The following is a 21,600-nucleotide window of genomic DNA, read 5'->3' on the forward strand; positions in this document are numbered from 1 at the left end:
TCCTGTTGACATCTTTGATTTATACTTTAGCAAAAAAAAAAAGAGTTCCCAACAGAGGATATAACGTTATATTCTATTTTGGAAGCAGAAAGGACGGTTATTTTTTTCCCAGAAGACAAATAAATGAATTAAAAAATCAACCCCAATTACAAGGCTAATACATTTCCTTGGAGTAATTATAGTTGAGAAAGAACTCTGTTTGCCTCAGATAAACCTCTCATTATCATTCTTTTGATATCATTATCTGGGGAGAAAGCCAGGAAAAGAACTCTCCTCCCATTTTGCAGACTTAAGGGAGATTTAGGGTACGTTTCTGATACACGTGATTTCAGAGGGTAAGTTTGTTAGGCAACGACTTAGGTGCTTTCTCGGTCTCCTTGTCACACTTGTAAGGGGGGTAGTACCTGCCCAGCTCACCTCAGACAGCTCGTGCTGTGCATTTTCATCCCTGTGGCCACTCGTTCCATGAATATTTATTCGGTGTGGGCCTATCATGTGCTGGGTACTGCAGAGAACAGGAGAGAAGGCCCTGTCTCTTGGATCTGATGTGCTGGAGGGAGGGAGGGAGGCATTGACCAGAAACAGCAGAACTCGGTTAGGTGGCCCGTAGCTAGAGCATGTAGAGGACAGGAAGCAGGTGGAGGCCGGGGCGTGGGTAGGGGGGACACACAGGCAGTCTGAGCAGGGGACACTTGGGCTGAGATCAGTGCTGTGAGGCGCTCCTGGAGGCCTGAGGACAGAGTGTCACGGGCAGGGGAGTGGCAGGTGCAGAGGCCTGGTGTGGAATAAGCTCACCCAAGGGTGAACAAGGCAGTGTGAACGAGGGGAGAAAGCACAGGAGGGCCACACAGACTGTGCACCATTAAGAGTGTATCCTGAGTGCCCAGTGGATGCCACGGAGGGCTTTGGGCAGGGGTGGGACAAGATTTGTGTCTTTTTAGAGATGACCCCGTGCTTGCCACGTGGGGAATCCGGGCCTGACAAGATTCCATGATAAACAGGGTGGAGGCAGGAGGCAGAGGAGGAACCAGGACCAAGTGTATTTCTAGAGCCAGGAGGCCTTGCTGCAGGTTTGGTTGGGAAATGTGTGGTGGTTGACTGGAGGTGCCATTTACGGAGGTGCAGGTGACAGGTGGGTGGCAACCGGGGAGGAGGGGATGGTGACCGGGGGTCCTGCAAACAGTGGCGTCTTCAAACCGCCCCTCTGGGGTGGGAGAAACCCTTGCTCGGGGCCTAGAGTCTGGGTCCTCGACTTCCCTCTACATGCTGATCCTGAGGAAGGGTCCTTCCTCTCGGGGTCCATGAGAGAGCAACCCCCATCCCCAGTCTGGGGGTGGGCCAGGGCCCTGGGGTGCAGAAACCTCGGGATCCAACAGATACGTGGGTGTCGTGTGGGTGTCAGGGTAGTGGCTTCACTGTGGGTAAGAGACCTCAGGCTTTCGGTGGATGGAAGGCATCCTGACGCCGGTGGAGGAGGTGGGGACCCATGGGTGGTCACGGTGGTCGGTGATGCATGGCCGCAGGGGACGCTGTGGTGACAGAGCTGCTCACTCACGGTTACTCGTCTGCGGAACCAGGCTCCCTGCACTCGCATTGACAGAAACAGAGTAGGAACAGATTTGCACGTGTGTCCGTGACAGGTGGACCGGCTGGGGAAAGGCCTCTCTGCCTCATCAAGCATGGTCTCTATGTCAGATGACTGTTTATCGAAACGTATGCTGTCATTTTGTTCAAATCGGTGGGGTTCCAGTTATTGCAGTGCTAACTCAACCCTGAAGAAATGATCCCACGCTCTGGTCATAGAAAATCAAGACTGATTTGATTTACGTGCATAAACTGTGAGCCTGTTTGCAGGGTGGGCAGTAGCATCATCTCAGGCGGGAACACGGAGCAGTGGGGTTAGGGTCCGCAGGGAGAGGGGTGGAGACCCCAAAGACGGGCCGAGAACTTCCTGACAGTTGAGGGAGAGCTCGTGCCTGTGCTCCCTAAACAGATGGCAGGAGCTCTCACACCGATGCTTGATTCCAACAGACACGTTTAGAAGAGTGACCTAACAGTTTTATTTTAAGAAGCCAATATTTATAATATGCTGGAAATTATGTCCCTTGCAGCTGTTAAAACGAGGGACGAGCAGCTTAAGCTGTCAGCTCCCATGCAGGGAAGGTCAGCAAAGAGGTCGGCGGTGCCTGCAGCCAGGCATCAGGTGGGGTCAGGGACCGAGGGCTGGACTGGGGACACGGGCATGGGAGGCGACGTGGGGGCAGGTGCTGGGTCCGGAGGGAGAGAGGACCCAGGGGTAGCCTGGGTTACCCCCCACCACCACCGGAGGTGGCTTTGGGCAGGAGACAGGAAGGGAGGGGAGCTTAGGAAGGCGCCGCCAGAGAGACTAAGGAAGACTAGGACTTTGCAGAGGGAGGGCGTGAGGGCTCCCTGCAGAGTGCCTCCCGCCTCTGGGTGCCTAGCGCTGATGGAGGGCTGGCTCATCAAGATGGAAGGCGACGTGGCTGATGGGTGCACCTGGGTGGAGCCATGGGGGCGAGTCCTCCCCTTCAAGAGAGACGGGGAGGTGAGGAAGCCAACAGAGTTCTTCCCGGGAGTTTTGCAGTAGAAAGAAACAGAAATGGGGCTTTAGAGCCATGGGGGAGGTGATGTAAGGAAAACATTTTTGTTTGTTTTAATGAGTGAGCTCTAGTTGAGGCCGGTGTGAACATGGCAGGGCTGTAACTTGCTGCTGAGGAGGGTGCAGGTGGCCTTGGGTCTCCCAGGGGAAAGTGGGCGTGGCGGGCCCGTGTGGGGCAGGACAGGTGTGGCCAGGAGGGGCCATTTGGATGAGGTCCTCAAGATTGGGTAGGAGTTTGACAGATGGAGAGAGTTTCTGGAACAGGAAACAAGAAGAAGGGGTCATGGAGGCTGCAAGCTGGCCATGGATGATTTGGGGTGTTGAGGAACCCTTGGAATGGCGCAGGGGGCAGCTCCGTGGGGGCCTTGCTTAGGCCTCTCATCCTCAAAAAGTCCACAGAAATCCAACTTTGGACCCTCCCCGAGCCTTCCTGAGCCTGCGGGGTCGTAGTTCCACAAACTCACATAAAATTGAAACTTGGATTTCTCAGAGATGATGCCTTTCTTTGCCTGGTCTGGGCTGTGGGTTACTGGCTTCGTTTGGCTCGTTTTGGTGTTTAGCATGCTCGGCGTCTCCAGCTTACAGCTGTGAGCCTTGATGGATTGCAGGTATCCGCAGAACGCAGCTGTCCAACAGCCTTCGGCCCTCCATGCGGCTGGAGGCACACTCTTCGCGAGTTGGGCATCCTTACGTCATGAGCTGTGCGGGGATGATGCTCGGGATGATGGGTCAGGACTGTCACTTCCCACTCACGCTCTGGGGAGGAGAGCCTGTACCCGCAGGACAAGCAATCTTAGAGAAGGAGTGGTCCACACGTTTCGCCTTGTGTAAGGCTAAAAATGAATGTGCTAATCAGTTATAGTATGTTTGCCTTTGATTGTGACCCAAAACATAGGTGTGATTTTAGCACCGCGTCGGTCCAGAGGTTGACCGCGTCCTTGCTCTGAGCCGGCCGCTTCCGTCCTGTTAATTGATTCTGTGTTCTCAGTCTCCGCTTGTCTCTCGGGGCCCCTCTCCCTGGCACGCCTGACTTCCCTGGACTCTGTCCTGCGCCACTTCGCGTTCTGTCCACGGAGCTCCCCCACCTTCTGCTGAGGACCCCTGAGGGTCTTTTCTCCCTCAGCCTAGTTTGAAGATGGCAGCCTCCCATATGGAAACATGTGTGCCCCCAAAGACAGCTGTCAGGTGGGGCTCTGATCGGCGCAAGAAAGGCCATACTTCCTTCGTTTGCGTTTTTAGGGAGGCAGAGTGGAGACCTCTCTCTCCGTTCATTGCTCACAAATCCTCTTAAAGAACCGGACGTGCACGTTAGAGATATAGATGTTGTCTCTGATGAAGCGAAGGGGTTCAGGAAAAGAAAACAGGAGAAACTATAAAAGAAGTAACAAAAAAATCTGCAGGCCGTGGGGGGCCCCCCGCCAGCGCTCAGCCCCAAAGCAGGCCGCGACATGTGAGGGCAGTGGAGTGAGACGGAAGGTCTGAAAGCTTCTGGGGGTAGAGGCCGGCCGGCGGGCCCGGTGCCAGCCCTCCCCTGCGACGCTGGACGCGGGAGGACTGTGGCGTCCTGCCTCCCCAGTCTGAGTGAACACGACGGTGGGCCCCGCAAACCAGCTGTCGTCGGAGATGCGAATGAAGACGTCTGCAAACACGGCAAGTCTTCTCAAAAGATGTGCCTCCCGAGCACCCGTCCGAGGAAGCCACCGGGAAGCGTGCTCCCAGATTGAGAGAGTGAACCCGAGGGTGGAGGCAAGGGTGCTCAGGAGTCCGGAGCTGCTCACCAGCCGAGTGCGGGCGCGGGGGAAGCACACCCCCAGCCCCAGCCTGTGTCTGGCCTCCAGGGCAGGCTTGGGAGCGCGGTGGGCCCCTGCACGCAGCACGGGCTTGACCCTGGGGCAGACAGACCGACAGACCAAGGAGGAGCGGTTGCAGGACGCAGGGAGACGAAGCCATGGGCACCTGGCCCCAGCGCTGCCGCCTCCACGAGCAGCAGCGTCTGCACATGCACGCGCGCCGTGAAACCACCGCGTAGCCCAGGCCACACGCAACACGGTCTACACACAGATGGTACGACGTGGTCTGCACACCAACACGCACAGCAAGATCTGCGCACAACACGGAGCCTACATGAAACAATACACCAAATCTACACACAAACGACGTGACCTACACAGAACAACACAACAGAATCTAACATACACAGGCGGCAACAAAGTGCATACAAATGATAAGAACTCAGAAAATAGGAAAAAAATAAATTCATTACCTTTAAACAGGTCATATTAGAAACGTGTTAAGAATAAATTTGTTTGAGGGCGCCTGGGTGGCTCAGTCGTTGAGCGTCTGCCTTCGGCTCAGGTCATGGTCCCAGGGTCCTGGGATCGAGCCCCACGTCGGGCTCCCTGCTCATCGGGGAGTCTGCTTCTCCCTCTCCCTCTGCCTGCCTCTCTGCCTACTTGTACTATCTCTATGTCAAATAAATAAATAAAATCTTTAAAAAAAAAAAAAAGAATAAATTTGTTTGAGAAGCAGTTAATAGTATTTTCAGAGTCATGATATTACATACACTGACATAACCAAAGCGATGTTGGGGCAGCTGGGAAGGGGAGAGAGTAGGCAAGCTCCCTGTTCATCGGCCACCGTGAGAACTAAGGGTGCAGCCCCCAGAGGTGAGCCGTCAGGGGCCTCAGCGGAAGCCCGTTCTTTCCAGACGTGGAAGCAGATGTAGAAGGACAGACTGCAGAGAGGCCCCCCTGGGAGACGGGATAGGAAGCCAGGGTGGTGGAGGGGCTGCCTTTTGGTTTCCTCAGTGCGTGTATGGTTTGTAGCCGCTCACCTTTGTTTTTTTTTAAAGATTTATTTATTCGAGAGAAAGAGCAAGCGAGCAGGGGGAGGGTTGGGGGAGAGAATGTCTAGCAGATTCCGGCTGAGCACGGAGCCCGACACCGGGCTCAATCCCACGACCCTGAGATCATGACCTGAGCCGAAATCAAGAGTCAGACACTGACTGACTCCATCACTGAGGCGCCCTGTAGCTATTCACTTTAATAGAGGGAAAGTGACCTAGGATCAGAAAGACAAAAAGGTGGGAGTAGGAGGTCCTGCTCCTCTGTCATCCAAGGACCCTGCCCTGAGAGGTGACTTGAGCTGGGCTGGGGACAGTTTTCATCCCGCAGGTCACGTGGGTATGTGGCACGCCCCCCAGGGGCCCTCCTGCCCTCACATCCCAGGTCCCAGGTCTGGAAACGTGGTACCAGCCGGGGAGTAGGGGCCATCCTGAAGTTTGCAAGCTGCTGACGTGGTCCTGTGTGGTCACAGCAGAGGCCCGTGTTCCGAGTTCATCCCATTCAGGCTTCCCACGTCTGTTCTCAAGGGCCGCTATCAGCCTGCGGGGTCTGGAGGGGGGACCAGTTGGGTGGATGAAGTGGTTCTTGGAAATTAGTCTCTAGGCAATGAAATGTTCCCCAGATGGTCACCAAGCCCCAGGCTGGGCGCGGCTGTGCGGTGGCCTGTCACACTCAAACTCAGTCCTCATGGTGGCCTCACTGTGGCAGGGAGAAAGGGTGCGGGCATGAACAGTGGCAGCCCGGGGCTTTCAAAACGGTGCCCGCACAGAGAGAGCACGCACGCCGCGTGGGAATGAGGAGGAGATGGCCCCAGATGAGGCAGAGGCAAGGCCAGGAGGCAGTGGGGCTGGTGGGAGGCCGGGTAAGGGAGGCTCAGGGAAGGTCCAGAAATGAAAACTCTGGGGCATGGGAAATCACTTCATTGGGCTGGAGCAGAGTCATGTATGATGGGAGGTAAGATTAGAAAGAACTGGAGACTATAACCAGTTTCCAGAATTGTCAATGCCAAGTTCATGGGTTGGAACTAAGTAACCAGGCGCGACTGCTGTATCATGCTGCTTCTCTCTGACACTGAAGGCTTGTTTCTGAAAAATGGACACATGGCAGAGTCATGGGGGGATGAGGGTTGTGCCATGGGAAGTGCTAGGGAGCCACTGTTTTATGGGGTTGTAACGATGAGCTAGAATTTCAAAACCATACCTGTGCAGGCTGGAAGGGGGCTCATTGTGCAGATGAGGCAGCCGAGGCCCACAGAGAGGAAATAACTAATACGGAGGTGTGTAACCTCCAGCACAGGGCAGAGCCAGACGCACACCCTGCTCCCTGGTGCCCTACAGCAGGACCAGGCCCTTCCTTGCACTGACGCACCCAGTCTGTGCTCTGGACTGCAGTTCTCTAGCATGTGAAACTGTGTGCAGAAGTGTTCTTGCCCAAATCAGTTCAGACTCTGCTGGGCTGAACACATTCCAGCAGATTTTTATTGCAGGACTTCTCAGGGCCTTTACCGTGCCATTGTGAATCCAGACTCCAGAATGGGAATCTCCAGTGTCTCACAAATTTACTGGCCACAAAATTCCTCTCTACCCACCTGCTACTTCCCTAGGGTCCACTCCCCCGCCCCCGCCAGACCATCTTTCAGGAACGTTCTGCAGCACACATTTGTCAAGATAGCTTTTGTTTGTTTGCTTTTCCTTTTTGTCATTTTTCCCTTAATGCTTTTAATATTTTCATGGTGCATGTGCCCAGTGGGAAAATGTCCTTCTAGCTTAAAAAGAATTCCCCAAGCCCTAGACCAGGGCTGAGCACTTGGTATGGCTGATCCGAATGAAGATAGGGTATACGTATGAAAAAATTCATTAATCTTATATTAATTACATATTGAAATGATAATATCTTGGTTATATACTGTTCACTAAAACGTTAACAAAATTACATGTGTGAATGCCAGCAAGATTTCATGTAGGTAAAGGTAAGATTGTTCTAAAAATTTATACAGAAAGTCAAGGAATGAGTATGGCTTAAACCATTTTGAAGAAGAATAAAGTGAGAGGCAACACTCCACTGCGGTTTAAGACTTACTCCAAAACTCTGGTACTTCCGACGGTATTGACTGCTGTCCACTGAGCGTGGTGCTGGCTGGGGACGGACGCAGCGGGCGTTGGAACAGAAGACAGAACCCGGACGTAGAGCCGCAGGAGTGGAGCCACTGGTTTTGGGCAGAGGCGCAGAAGCATTTCAGTGGTGCTGACCCACTTGCTCATCTGTAGGCAGAATGAACCTTGACCTCACATCTTATACAAACATTAACTCAAATGGGAAAAGGCACTTAGCATGTAAAACCATAAGACTCTCCTAAGAAAGCGAGGAGGAAATTTGGGGAGCCAGGGCTTAGCACACGGGTCGTAGACAGAACACCAAAAACATAATCCACAGAAGGGAAAATCAGTGAGTGGGACTTCATCAAATTAAAAACCTTCGTTCTGCCAGGACTCCATTGGGAGGATGCAACGCAATGCTGTAGGGAGGGAGAAAATGCTCAGGAGCCACGTTTGTGGCGAAGGAGCTAGATATGTGAAAACCCTCAAAATACAACAGGGAAAAAAAAACCCAGACAGTCTGAGAAAATGGGCAAAGGACGTGAGGGGACACTTTACTGATGAGGATTTACAGATGGCAAAGTGGTACACGAGAAGGTGTCTGGTATCATTAGCCGTTAGGGACGTGCGAAATGAAGCCACAGTTGAGACACGGTGTCCGTCTGTGAGAGCGGCTAAAATCCAACTGGGTGACACCCCCAGATGCTGGCCAGGACACAGAGACACCAGGCCTCTCAAACATTGTGGCAGCTTCTCAGTCAACAAAGCGTGCACTGTGGGAGACCCGGGCTGACCCCTTGCACCTGGGGGCATGTGCCCCAGAGAAGTGACGGCTGCGTCCGTCCCCAGCCAGCACCACGCTCAGTGGACAGCAGTCAATACCGTCGGAAGTACCAGAGTTTTGGAGTAAGTCTTAAACCGCAGTGGAGTGTTGCCTTTCACTTTATTCTTCTTCAAAATGGTTTAAGCCATACTCATTCCTTGACTTTCTGTATAAATTTTTAGAACAATCTTACCTTTACCTACATGAAATCTTGCTGGCATTCACACATGTAATTTTGTGACACAGGCACAGAAAGCCTGTGCACGGTTGTTGATAGCTGCTTTATGTGCAGAAGCCCCAAGTGGGGTGAAGCCCAGGTGTCCCCTGGCGAGGGGACGGTTATGCTCCCTCACGCTCTTTCTTACGCTCACGCCACAGAGTATTGCTCAGCAGTGGAAAGGGACGCCCTGGATCTGTGTGACCACCTGAATGGACCTCAGGGGCCTTTTGCTGAGTGCAGAAAGCCAGTCTCCAAAGGTCCCATGCTGTACGATTCCATCTATACCACGTCCTTGAAACAACAGCATGTCAGAGGTGGAGACTGGCTTCGAGGTGGCCCGGGGTTTGGGGTGGTGGGGCTGCAGGGGGTGTGACGTAGACGGGGCGCATCGGCGAGGTCTTCTCCAGAATGGAGCAGTCCTCCTGCATCTGGATCCTGGAGGAGGCTCTGCAGATCTGCAGCTGTGACAGCAGGACACAGAGGGCCACGGACACACACCGTGCCGTGGCCACGTGGGAACTGTGGTGTTATGTGTAGTTACATAAGATAGACCGTCAGGGAAGAATGTGTGAAGGGTATTTGGGGCCTCTCTGGGCTCTTTTGGAAATTTCCTGTGATTCTATAATTATTTCAAAATGTAACACAAACAGCCCCCAGAACATTGCGTGTGTGGCTCACCGGAGAGTTGTGTTGGAGGGCGCTGCCGGAGTAAATCCGGGAAATCATCCCAGCCAGGAAGACTCGCGGGACGCCATCGCCTTGCTCCTGGATCCGTTCCTCTGTCACCTAGATGGTCCCAGGAGGGCAGGGAAGGCCCAGCCAGGCCAACACACGAGAGATAATCTTCATTTCACACTTACGTCACCAGCCTCCCTGAAAACGCCTCTCCCTCGGAGTTATTTTTAGCTGCCTGTGTTTTAAGATTGTGATGTGTTCGTTTTGCAATGTTTCAACACGGGTTGCTTTTCCTAAATCAGTGCTTTTGCAGGTCACATTAAAAGATCATCTTTTTTCCACCTCCTATCCACTAGGATGGCAACTATAAAAACAAATGAACTGGGGCGCCTGGGTGGCTCAGTCGTTAAGCGTCTGCCTTTAGCTCAGGTCATGATCCCGGGGTCCTGGGATTGAGTCCCACATGGGGCTCCCTGCTCAGTGGGGAGTCTGCTTCTCCCTCGGCCTGCTGCTCCCCCACCCCCGTCAAATAAATAAATAAAATCTTAAAAAAAAAAAAATGAACAAAATAACGGGTGTTGGGAGGATGCGGGGCGGTTGGAAGCTGTGGGCACTGTCAACAGGAACAGAAAGCGGCCCAGCCACTGTGGATGCAGCGCGGCGGCTCCTCAGACCATGAAACAGAGCGACCATGCGGTCCAGAGGTCCCCCTCCGGGTCTGCACCCGAAGAAGAGCAGGGACTCGAAGAGACGCTTGAACCACCACATTCACGGCAGCATCATTCACAATAGCCAAGGGGTGGAAACAGCCCAAGTGTCCGTCGGCGGATGAATGGCTATGCACTGTGTGGCCTGTCCGTGCAGGGGAGGGGCGTCCAGGCTCAGGAGGAAGGGCATTCTGACCCCTGCTGCCCCGCGGGGGAGCCTGGAGGACATCGTGCCGAGTGACATGGGCCAGACACAAAAGGACAGGTTCTGTAGGAGTCCACCTGCACGAGGGGCCTCTGGTAGTCAAACTCACGTGAAATAATCTGTAAAAAATGTCCACATGTTCTGCTGAGGTTACGTAGAGGCTCTCACTGCTTTTCTGTCCCGCTCCCAGGCCCCTTTACACAGACCTGTGTTCCTGAGGAAATCTGAGTTGCGTGGTCTGTGCTGCTTCTCTCCTCTCCAGGTCGGTGTTTGACTACGGGCGGGTTGTAGAAGCCTCCGGATGGCTGGTGTTCTGTAGAACCATACCGTGTTTTTATACAAGTTTCCTGCAAAACTCAGAATAGTCTCATGAGGTGTCTGGGCTTTCTGGACAGAGGGTGGTGGTGGGACGTTTTCCCCGCATCTCAGAGTCCTGGCTGATGAACATTTGTAGCCGTAGAAATGAACTCTGGTCCCCTCACCACCTGCACAAGGCGGCCAGGCTCGGGCACAGCAGGTGACCCGTGGCCATCGTTGGAGAGATGTGGATGGCTTGGCGCTCTTCTGCAGCCCTCCTTGGGCCCCAAACTGATTGTGACCTTGGGATTGACCCTGGGGGGGTGGACCTGCCTGGTAACCACAGGGGAAGCAGATGCCTCTTGCTCAGACCTTTCCCCCTTTGTACGAGAAGGAGCGCCTAGGGTTTCCCTGGGGGGTGGGAGCACTCTCCCCGGAAGTGGAGGGCAAGGATCTATTTGTTTGGCCAAACTTGGATCCCACACACCAGCCCTTCCAAGTTTCCTTCCAGCAGGCTCTGGGGTGCCCCTGCCCTGTCGTATTTTGAGGAAGGGGAGAGGGCTTGTACTTGTTCTGCTGCCCCAAATGAAGCAGACCTTCACAGCGTGGCACTGGCGGGTGCCTGTGGATACCCGGGCAAGAGACGGACGCTGCCTCGTGTGAGCCGATGAAATGTTCTCACGGGCACTGGCCATTTTCCTGAAAAGCTGCCGTTTCCTGTGACAGCATCATCAGTTTGTAGGCTTTCTTCACTAACACAGATTTTCTGTTCAAACTTTCTTTCAAGTGCCTGTATCTGGAAACCCTTCAAAAAGGCTCAGCGCCCAAGGGAGGGAAGGCAGGAGCCCCATGAAAGCAAGGCCAGGCCCATGCCGCTGCCCCCAGAGGGCGCACAGGAGAAGGACCTCCCTGGGCCTGGCCTGCGTGGGGGGACCAAGCGGGCGGGCCCTGAGTACTGGGCCGCGGGTGGTGGAGCCTTGCGCCAAGCAGGTGCTTTGTAAATACTGAGGAAGTGAGCATTTACAGTCACTTTTGACGGGAGTGTGGGGAGTCCCTACCGGGGTCTCACCGCTAATCTACCCAAATTTCTGAAGTTCCTGGCCTAAGTTTGACAAATGAAGCATTTGAAACTTTCCAAACAACTCTTAACTATCTGGAGGTACCGAGGAGTTCAGTGAAAAATATCAAGGCTTACTGTATATGGAGTATGGCGTACAAAGGATGTAAGAATTTGAAAAAGAGTGAGTAGAAAGATCAAGATCAAGCTTCTGTTGGAGATCTAGTTAAAAAACCCAGATATTGTCCATGATTTATGACAACTTGTGGTAACTGTTTAATAGGAAGGGTCCACTTCGTTTTTGGATTTGGGAGGGAGAGCAGTTGACGGGGAGGAAGGTGTCTGGAGGGTGAGCCTGGGCTCTGTCTTGAAAGAGCGGGACTTGGGCAGGGCTGGGGGCTCCAGGGGAAGCAAACTGAGGGAGGCAGGCCAAACCCCAGGAGGGGACCTCGGTCCACAGCTGGGGGCTGGGGGAGCACAGGGACATACACGGAGAAGGGGCCAGCTCTTTTACCACATGCCACCCCACCCTGTGCCTGGCCCGTGCGGGGCCGGGCAAGGCCGGTGGCTCTTGCCCTGTGGGTCCTTTGGGGTCACTAGATAAATGACACACAGAAGTGATTACAGTGGTCAGAAGTGCGGTGAAGGAAAATTGCAGGGTGCTTTTGGAAAGTGTTACAAGGCCTTAATTTGGACAGGTGGACCAGGAAACCCCTCCCCAAAGATGTGCCAATTAAGCCAAGATGTGAAGAATGAGTAGGAGTTAGCCCGAGGCAGAGCTGGGGGAGGTTCCAGGCACAGGGAACAGCATGTGGGAGGCCCGAAGGCAGAAAGGCACTGGGTACTTCTGGGAACTACAAGGAGGCCATTGTGGCCCGAGAGGGTCAACTAGGGGGAGATGGGCAGAGGAGGCTGGTGGGCTTGGGTTTCATCCCGGGGACAGTGGGAAGCCATCGGCTTTTAGGCTGGCAGGTAATATGATTGGGTTCCAGTTCTAGAAGAAGCGCCCTCTGCGGTGTGGGAAACAGGGTGGCTGGCCAGTGTGGAGCAGGAAAAGCCTTCTGGAGACCCTTGCAGCCTTCTAGGAGGGAGAAGGTGGGGTGTGGTCAGGGGAGGTGGTGGAGGCTGCAGGTAGGGTCCATGGGACCGTTGCCCCGGGCGGAATGAGCCCGGGTCTCTGACAGCCATGTTCTCAGATGTGGGAGGCCCAGGAGGGCCCCGTTTGGCAGGGGAGCCGGGAAGGGTCCAGTGCTCGTTTCTGGCACGTTCAACTGTTTGTGGCCTCCAGGTGAAGGTGTGGGTGGGCGGCTGGATATTTGTGTGGGACTCCTTGGAGTGTTACCAGCCCGCACATGGTATTCACTTAGGCATGGAATTGGGTGTGGCTGCCTGGGGAGGGGTCCTGCAGAGGAGCCGTGGGAAGGGGTGGGGCTGTGCCCCAGGAGAGCCCAGACTGGGGTGGGCTGGAGGAGGAATCCCCCACGGGAGATTGGCTGGGGGGGGCAAGAGAGGACAGTGGTTGGCCGCATCCCAGGCGACCAATCAGGTGAGGTGAAGAAAAAGACACCCTGTCCTAAGCCAGCTTGGTGGAAGGACGCAAGAGTGAATGGAAGAACAGACACGGGACGAGTGTGTGTTGGCACCATTTACAGATAATTTATTATGAAGACTTCGAGCACACAAAACAGTCAGCAGGCCAGCAGGCGCCAGCCTGCACGGACCCCATCACCTGGCCGATCTGCCCCGTGTGTCCCTGTCTGGGAGTCCCCACTGGTAGTGCGTGGAAGCAAACCCTGGCCCCAGGATTGAGTTTGTGTTTCAGTCCGCATCTCTGCAGAAGGAGCCTGACCAGGAACCACGATCCCCAGCCCACCTGAAACATCTAATGCTAGTTCTTTAATGTGCTCGACCACCAGAGTTTGGCTTTCCAGCTATCCAGTGAAAGTCACACACGCTGTTTCCATCAGGATCCGGGCCACACTGCGCTGTGCTGGAAGTCACTTCAGTGGGGCGCCTGGGTGGCTCAGTCGGCTCAGCGTCCAACTCTTTGGCTCGGGTCATGATCCCAGGGTCCTGGGATCGAGCCCCGCATCGGGCTCCTTGCTCAGCAGGGAGCCTGCTTCGTCCTCTCCCTCTGCCCTCCACTCTCCCTGCTTGTGCTCTCTTCTCTCTTTCAAATAAATAGAATCTTAAAAAAAAAAAAAGTCACTTCAAATCTGTAGATTTTCCCTCCATATCTTAATTGAACTTTTAATTTTGAGATAACTGTGGATTCCCATGCAGCTGTAAGAGAGACTGCAGAGCGACCCCATGTGCCCTCTGCCCAGAGCCCCATCGGTGACACCATGCAGGACTCCAGCATGGGGTCCCGTCCAGGATGGTGACGGTGATGGTGACACCGTGCAGGTACGGAGCACCCCACCCCCACGGGGGGCCCTCCTGCTCCCTCCTTACAGCCTCACCCGCCGTCCGTCCCGAACCCGCACCAGCCACGACTCGAGTCCCCATCTCTGTATTTCGTCATTTCAGGGAGGTTATATAAATGGGATCAGACAGTATGTGACCTTTGGGATTGGTGTCCGTAGCACCGTTCTGGAGGGTCCCCCAGAACCTGATGCGTATCAGTGGCTCGCTCCTCTTCATTGCGGACAAGTCTGCAGGTGTGGGTGGACCACAGACCGGGGTCACTATGGGGGCGCTGCGGGGCCTGTTTCCAATCTGGGCTGTTGTGCTCCCAGGCCAAGTGCATGTTGGTTTCATGAGACACCGCTGGCTGGTCTCCACTCCCGCCAGCCGCCCATAGGTGCCCGGGTTCCCTCATCCTGCGCCGCTCGGACAGGAGCACCCTGACCTCTCGGTGACCTGTTGAATGTGTCTCTCTGGCGGTCGATGGGGGCGGCCACCATTTCCTGTGCTTGTCACTTACGTATTTTCCTTGCTGAAACATATTTTGTGTCCTTTGCCCATTTACCGATTGGATCATTTGTGTTTTACTGGTGAGCTTTGAGAGTTCTTGGCACGTTCGAGGTTTGGATGGGTGGTTTGCCAAGATACCTCCCGGTCTGTAGCTGGTCTTCTTACCCTCCTCACCGTGTCTTTTGTAGAGCAAAATTTTAAATTATGATAAAGTCTAATTCGTTTTCTGTTTATAGACGATTCTTTTGGTGAGAAGTCTAAAAACTGCCTACCCTAGGTCTCAATGATTTTCTCCTATATTTTTCTAAAAGATGTTACTATTCTATGTTTTAGGTCTAGGATCGTGATGAGTTAATTTTTGTATGAGATGTGACATCAAGGCTCATTACCGCCCCCGCATCCACTTGCCCCAACACCACTTGCCGAGAAGGCTGTCTGTCCTTCCTTCATGAGTAGCTTTTACGTGCCCACCAAAAACCCACTGAGCCTGTTTGTGTGGGTCTGTTTCTCGGTTTCCATTGACCTTGGGCCTGTCCCTTCACCACCAGCGGCATCCTCATGGAAGCCTTCTTTTTCAAGGCTGATTTTCACAGCTGGTATCCCTGGGGCCTGCCTGGGAGCTCGTCACCACAGGGAACGTTTGTCTGGCATCGCCTCCACCCCCAGCTCCCCCAGCTGATATGCCTGGTCTGAGCCCATCTGGCATTCATGATAAGTTTGGTTTCCTGATGCTGTTAGTGTGGTCTCCCCGTGACCCCAGCTGTGGCTCGTTGTTTCTTGTTGCAGTGGTCATATGGGTACTAGGCAGATGGGAGGGTGGGCAGTGGTGCTCAGAGGCAGGGTGCAGCAGAATGACCTGGGGCTCTGTGAGGGCGGGGTGCGAGGACCCATCCCAGAGAGTCGGCTTCAGCAGGTCTGAGGAGGGGCCCGAGAATTTGCATTCCTGAGAAATTCTCAGGTGCTGCTGGTGTTGGTCCACGGACCACTCTTGGAGAATCACTGGCATAAGGTAACTTTTCCCAGGATGGGGGTTAAAATGGCCAAATCTCACGCTTATGGTCTTTTTGGGTTATCTTCCCTAAAACACTATGTATACTCCGTCATCCTGGAATTTCTTACATGCCGCGAATGTCCAGAGACTGGACTTCCCCGTGTGGAGGGACCATCTGAGTGCTAAGGGGATTTTGAGACAACAGTATCCATTCATCAGTTGATGGACACTTGGACTGTTCTAGTATTTTGGCTATTGTAGATAATGCTGCTGTAAACATTGGAGCGTATGTACTCCTTTCAGTTAATGTTTTTGTGTTCTTTGGGTAAATACCCAGTAGTGGAATTACTGAATCATAGGTAGCTCTATTTTTAACTTTTTGAGGACCCTCCATACTGTTTTCCAGAGTGGCTGCACCAGTTTGCATTCCCACCAGCAGTGTAAGAGGGTTAGCCCTTTCTCCACATCCTCGCCAACACTTGTTGTTTCTTGTGTTATTGATTTTAGCCATTCTGACAGGTGGGAGGTGATTTCCTGGATGATGATGAGTGATGAAGAACATCTTCACATGTGTCTGTTGGCCATCTGGATGTCCTCTTTAGAGAAATGTCTGTTCATGTCTTCTGCCCATTTTTAAGTTAGATTATTTGGTTTTTTGGATGTTGAGTTGTATCAGTTCTTTTGAATAATAATCTTTTATTGGATATGTCATTTGCCAAATATCTTCTCCCATTCTGTAGGTTGCCTTTTTGTTTTGTTGACTGTTTCTTTCCCTGTGCAGAAGCTTCTCATTATGATGTAGTCCCAATAGTTCATTTTTGCTTTTATTTCCTTTGCTTTAGGAGACCTATCTAGAAAATGTTGCTGTGGCTGATGTCAGAGAAAGTACTGCATGTGTGCTCTCTTCCAGGGTTTTTATGGGTTCAGGTCCCCCCATTTAGGCCTTTAATCCATTTTGAGTTTATTTTTGTGTTTGGTGTAAGAAAGTGGTCCAGTTTCATTCTTTTGCATGTAGCTGACCAGTGTTCGCAACACTATTTGTCTTTTTCCTCTTGCATATTCTTGCCACCTTTGTTGAAGATTAGTTGACTGTATAATTGTGGATTTATTTCTAGGTTCTCTGTTCTGTTCCATTGATCTATGAGTCTCTTTTTGTGCCAGTACCATACTGTTCTGATGATTACAGCTTTGTAGTATATCTTGAAATCTTGGATTGTGATACTTCCAGTTTAGTTTTTCTTTTTCAAGATTGCTTTGGCTGTTTGGGGTGTTTTGTGGTTCCATACAAATGTTAGGATTGTTTGTTCTAATTCTGTGAAAAATGCTGGTGGTACTTTAATAGGGATTGCATTAAATATGTAGATTGCTTTGAGTAGTACGGACACTTTAACGATACTTGTTCTTCCAATCCATGAGCATGGGATGTCTTTCCATTTGTTTCTGTCCTCTTCAGTTTCTTTCATCAGTGTTTTCTAGTTTTCAGAGTACCAGGTCTTTCAATTAGGTGAGCATCTTTATTTCCATGTTATAGGTCAAAGAATCTAGGCCCCAGAATCAACATGTCCAGATCATCCCCCAAATAAGTGGGGGGTTCTAACCTCACAGGATCAACAGAAAACAGAAGTGACTGACCTGATAGAGTTTTATGTGGTGAGCAGGAGCGCTCTCCTCCATGATGCTCTCTCTGGTCCCCAGGAGACATGGGTGTGCACTGGGTGTCAGGCCTGGGGTAGCGGCTGAAGGAAGACAGAGGTCGTACTAGACATGAGTGTCCTTGAGGAGTTCACAGCCCAGTGACGGAGGAAAGAGAAGCAGTGGTGACAGCGTGAAACCGGCTTTTAAAAATGGTGATATGTTTATTTTACCAGTGGAAACCTTTGGCTAACATAAAAAATGAAAGTCTGAGTTCATAAAGACTTTCTAATCTAGAAGACATTCAAATCAACTGCTTTTAATAAAAAAACAAAAACAAAAACATTATTTTAGGTGAGAAAACAGCTCAAAGCCCCCAGCCTCATCACAATAAAGGGGACCACACTGCTTGGTGCCTTTAAGACCTCCAGGTAAGGTCCCCACACGGGCTCGAGGAACCTTTAACAGGACTTGTCTTTAAAAATTGCTTGGCAAGGGTGCCTGGGTGGCTCAGTCGTTAAGTGTCTGCCTTTGGCTCAGGTCATGATCTCAGGGTCCTGGGATCGAGTCCCGTGTTGGGTTCCCTGCTCAGTGAGGTGTCTGCTTCTCCCTCTACCCTTCCCCCTGCTCATGATCTCTCTCTCTTTCTCTCTCTCTCTCAAATAAAACCTTAAAAAAAAAAAATCCAATTCTTTTATAAATAAATAAATAAATAAATAAATAAATAAATATTGCTTTGGTAAAAAGCTCATTATTAACAACACGCCCTTGTTCCCTGACAGGTGTCAGAAATGGCTGAAGACGGGAGTGAGGAGATCATGTTCATCTGTAAGTAGCCCCTGGCTTGTCCTCGAGCATGGGCGGGCTTTTACTGTCCCAGCAAAGCCACATCCACGTTTTGTTTTTATATGACAGAAAAGCTGCTTCTTTTTAAGTTGAAATGACTTTGCTTGCTTTAAGAAACACGTTTATTGCACAAAAAATGCACTGCAGGGGTGTGGTTTTAAAAGGATCATCTTTCTCAGAATGCTGGGCAAAGGCCACTTTGCAGAGGGTAGCACTAGATTCAGAAAAGTAAGCCGGGGGTTTGCAAAGAGATTTATGATACGTTAGATTTATGCCAAACAGGTTAAATAGGTGAGTTTTTGTTTATTCTCATTCCTCGGGAAGATCTCATTCTTTGTTAGTGTAGAGTCACTACATACTTTGAAATGTGCCACAGAGGGAAGGCTTTTCCTTGGGGGCCACGTCCTGTGTTTGCACTGTTTTCGTACATGTGGGGAGCACCGTGGGTCACCCCACCGGGCATGGAGCCTGCGATGCCCTGGGGGGCCCCTCCCAGCACCCTGTCCCCACTGATGCTTTCGTTTCTGATGCAGGGTGTGAGGATTGCAGCCAGTACCACGACTCCGAATGTCCTGAGCTGGGCCCCGTGGTCATGGTCAAAGACTCCTTTGTGTTAAGCAGGGCACGGTGAGTGGCTGCCTTGAGCTGACTTTAGTCCTTCCTGTCAAACAGGACTGTCTGAATGTGGACCCTACATCTGCAGAAAGGGGAGGCCTTTCAGGGTCCCTGGACCCAATTCCAACGTGGGGTTCCCCGCACAGACACTGGCAGGATTCAGCTCTGACCCTGTCTGCCCAGAGATGGCATTGGACCCCACAGGATCAGGGCGCAGTCCTACAAGACCGCCCCTCACCCCCATTCCACATGCCAGCCGCAAGCCCCAGGCTGTCACAGAACTCTAGGAAACACTTACTTTAACCAGTTTATTAAAGGATGTGATAAATGATATGACTGAACACCCAGATGAAGACCCTGCACCTCCACATGTTCACCAGCCTAGAAGCTCCCTACCTAGTCCTTTTGGGTTTCCTGGAGCCTTCGTTATGTAGGCATGACTGCCTGAGTCACTGCATTGGCTGACCCAACCTCCAGCCCCTCTCCCGCCCTGGTGGTGGGGGCGGGGGCAGGGACTGGAAGTTCCAGCCCTCTACCCATGTGGCTGGTGGGGTCTAAAAGTCACCTTCATTATGGCTCAGAAGTGTTTTTGGGAACTGTGGATGAAGCACTTAAGTCTGAGAAACGTATTTGGTCATCGGAACGACCAAATGCATATTTCTTATAAATCGTGATATCACAGGAGGAAACTGCAAAAAGAGAAGGCAGGACTTGGAGCGTGACTGTCCTCAGGTTGCAGAGGACATCTGTGATTTCCATCCCACGGTGAACGGAGCAGCCTGCCACCAGGATAAGCCAGGACATATTTGGAAGGGTTCAGAGCGAATCTCTTGTTCTAGTTCAGCGTCCCCAAGGACCAAGCATGGCAGCCGTGGAAGAGCCGATGGGCCGAGGCTGCCTCTCTGCTCATTCCATTTTCCCCATGGCCCAAACCTAAGCCTGCCGTCTAACGGACGCCTGCTGTGGGCTGCGTGGGACCGGGGCAGTGAGGGCAGGTCACAGCTTCTGGAGAAACACCAGCAGATCTAATGAGGAGATTCGGTGGCTCTGCCATTCTCGTCTGGGCACCTGGGGGGACGTGGCACCTGGGGGGCTGGAGCCAGGGCTCTGAGAGACAGTCTGTCCACAGTCTGGGTCAGCCACATGGGGGCTGTTTGAACTGAGACAAGGCGTTCTGTTCTCCATCCTGGCCCCCCTGCAGAGGTGTGACCTGTGTTATGTTAGACACAGTACCTGACTCATGGAGACACCGTTATTATCTTGGTGCTCTTTCTAGAAGCTTCCCAACTGGTTTTCCAGTGACTCACCTTCTCAAAAGAGATTACTGTCTTTGCCTGAAGTAGAGACCTCATCAGCTCTCCCCCAAAACCTTCACTGGTTACCTGTTGCCCACGAAACGCCAGTGGCAGCTATCAGTCCCGTGGCGGGAACCCTCCATGATTGGGTTCTTCCTCCTCAGCCCGGCCTTCTGCTCGGCCCTGGGAGGGGGCTGCGCTCCAGGCTCCCCAGTGTCCCACCTGCTCGTGGATGTGGGTCAGGCTTGCCCAAGCCTTGGCTCGTGCTGGGGTTCCAGCCCACGGGCCTTCCTCTTTTCAGCGCCCCGTCCTCCACACTCTCAGCATTTAGGTAAAAGCATCCTCAACAGGATTGGCCCATTCAGCCTAGTTGGAAACCCTTTTCTGCTCCCTGGGAATGCCGTGGCGCTTTTCCCTTTCTCGTGGTGCTCTGCACTCGGCACCTCATCGTGGCGCTCCCCCCGCCTCTCTGTGGGCTCTGCGGCTCTGGGGATGAGAGCTCGGTCCCATTCACCTCCCCTGGCCCATTGCAGCCCCCGCCCGTGATGTCTCCTGGGTGGGGGGGATGTCAAACACATCCTTTAGTAAGCGGCCCCTCCCTCTGCATGGGCCCTGGGTGAGTTGTGCCAGGGCCCTGGGGCTGGTCTCCTGTGGCTCAGGCCGTTAAGGAGCCAGGTGTGCACTGGCCGCTGGCCCATCACCCCCTCTGTCCTCAGTAGGAAGCTCCTTCTCACCCCCGAGGATGGTATTTCAGCAAGAGCGAGCCTGTGGGCTGTCTTACCCATCTGTTCCCGGTGTGAGTGGCTGTCCTCAGCCAGCGGCACTTGAGGGCTGAGGGCCTCCTGTTCCATTTCTAGATCATCTCTCCCTTCCAACCTGGAGATCAGGCGACTGGAAGACGGAGCCGAAGGAGTGTTTGCCGTGACCCAGCTCGTCAAGAGAACACAGTTTGGTCCGTTTGAGTCGAGGAGAGTGGCCAAATGGGAGAAGGAATCTGCGTTCCCGCTGAAGGTACGGGCCGGGGCCAGCTTGGGGAGGGGACGGGCGCGACCTGCCCCCCACCCTGTGTGAGGAGAGCCGTGCGTCCCACTGATTGATCGGTGTCTTCTGCGGCTTCGACGGTCCTGGTTCCACTGTCTTCCACGACAGTGGTTCTCCTTTTATTCTAGTTTGTTTTTATGTCAAAAGCATCAAGGTGGAGCTAGTATTTTGCACTTTTCCACTTCGCCAGCCCCTGAAGGGGGTGTTGAGAACACGTGCAAGAGCAGACCCCCCAGGCCGCCCTCACTTCTCTCACGGCCCGGACTGGCGTGGAGCCTCCGGGCACTGCCTTCTGCGCGTCGTGGGGCCTTGTCAGTGCGAGCACGCTCACGCCTGAGTGAGTGACTGAGACTTGGCAGAGCTCCTTCAGAAGGAAGGGGTTTCGTTTAGGCAGCGTTGAGACACGGGTGCAAAGTCGAGCGGCTCTAAAAAGCACATCAGAGAAAAGACAGCTTTTATGTGAAATGGAGCAAAACAGAATGGATGTCAGGTGCAGGGAAGGCTTTGAGTTCTCGAAGGAAGGCGTGTGGACGCGCCAGGGGCCGGGGACTCCGGTTCTGTCCCCACCTCCAGCATGCACCCGGTCCAGGTGCGCCTCCAGAAAGGTCTGTTGCCGTGAGCGGTGAGGACCAGGGTGCTGGTCTTGCTGCAGTGACCCACAGAGTGAGCTTTTCCTAGAGGCCTGGCAGATAGCCACGTGTTCAGGACAGGCCTGAGATGG

General features: G+C 52.9%; 1 protein-coding gene across 1 annotated transcript in view; it reads left to right on the forward strand.

Annotated features, from left to right (window-relative positions):
- PRDM15 (PR/SET domain 15) overlaps nucleotides 1-21,600 on the forward strand; it is a 68,220-nt gene that overhangs the window by 1,609 nt on the left and 45,011 nt on the right. The window contains 3 exon segments of the mRNA XM_064578617.1: nucleotides 17,865-17,910; nucleotides 18,462-18,555; nucleotides 20,696-20,849. Coding sequence (XP_064434687.1) covers nucleotides 17,865-17,910; nucleotides 18,462-18,555; nucleotides 20,696-20,849 — 294 coding nt within the window.

Source organism: Mirounga angustirostris, unplaced genomic scaffold, assembly GCF_029215605.1.
Source record: "Mirounga angustirostris isolate CCGP_5_RB_7025 unplaced genomic scaffold, mMirAng1.0.hap1 SCAF_1, whole genome shotgun sequence".
Taxonomy (NCBI): Eukaryota; Metazoa; Chordata; class Mammalia; order Carnivora; family Phocidae; genus Mirounga; species Mirounga angustirostris.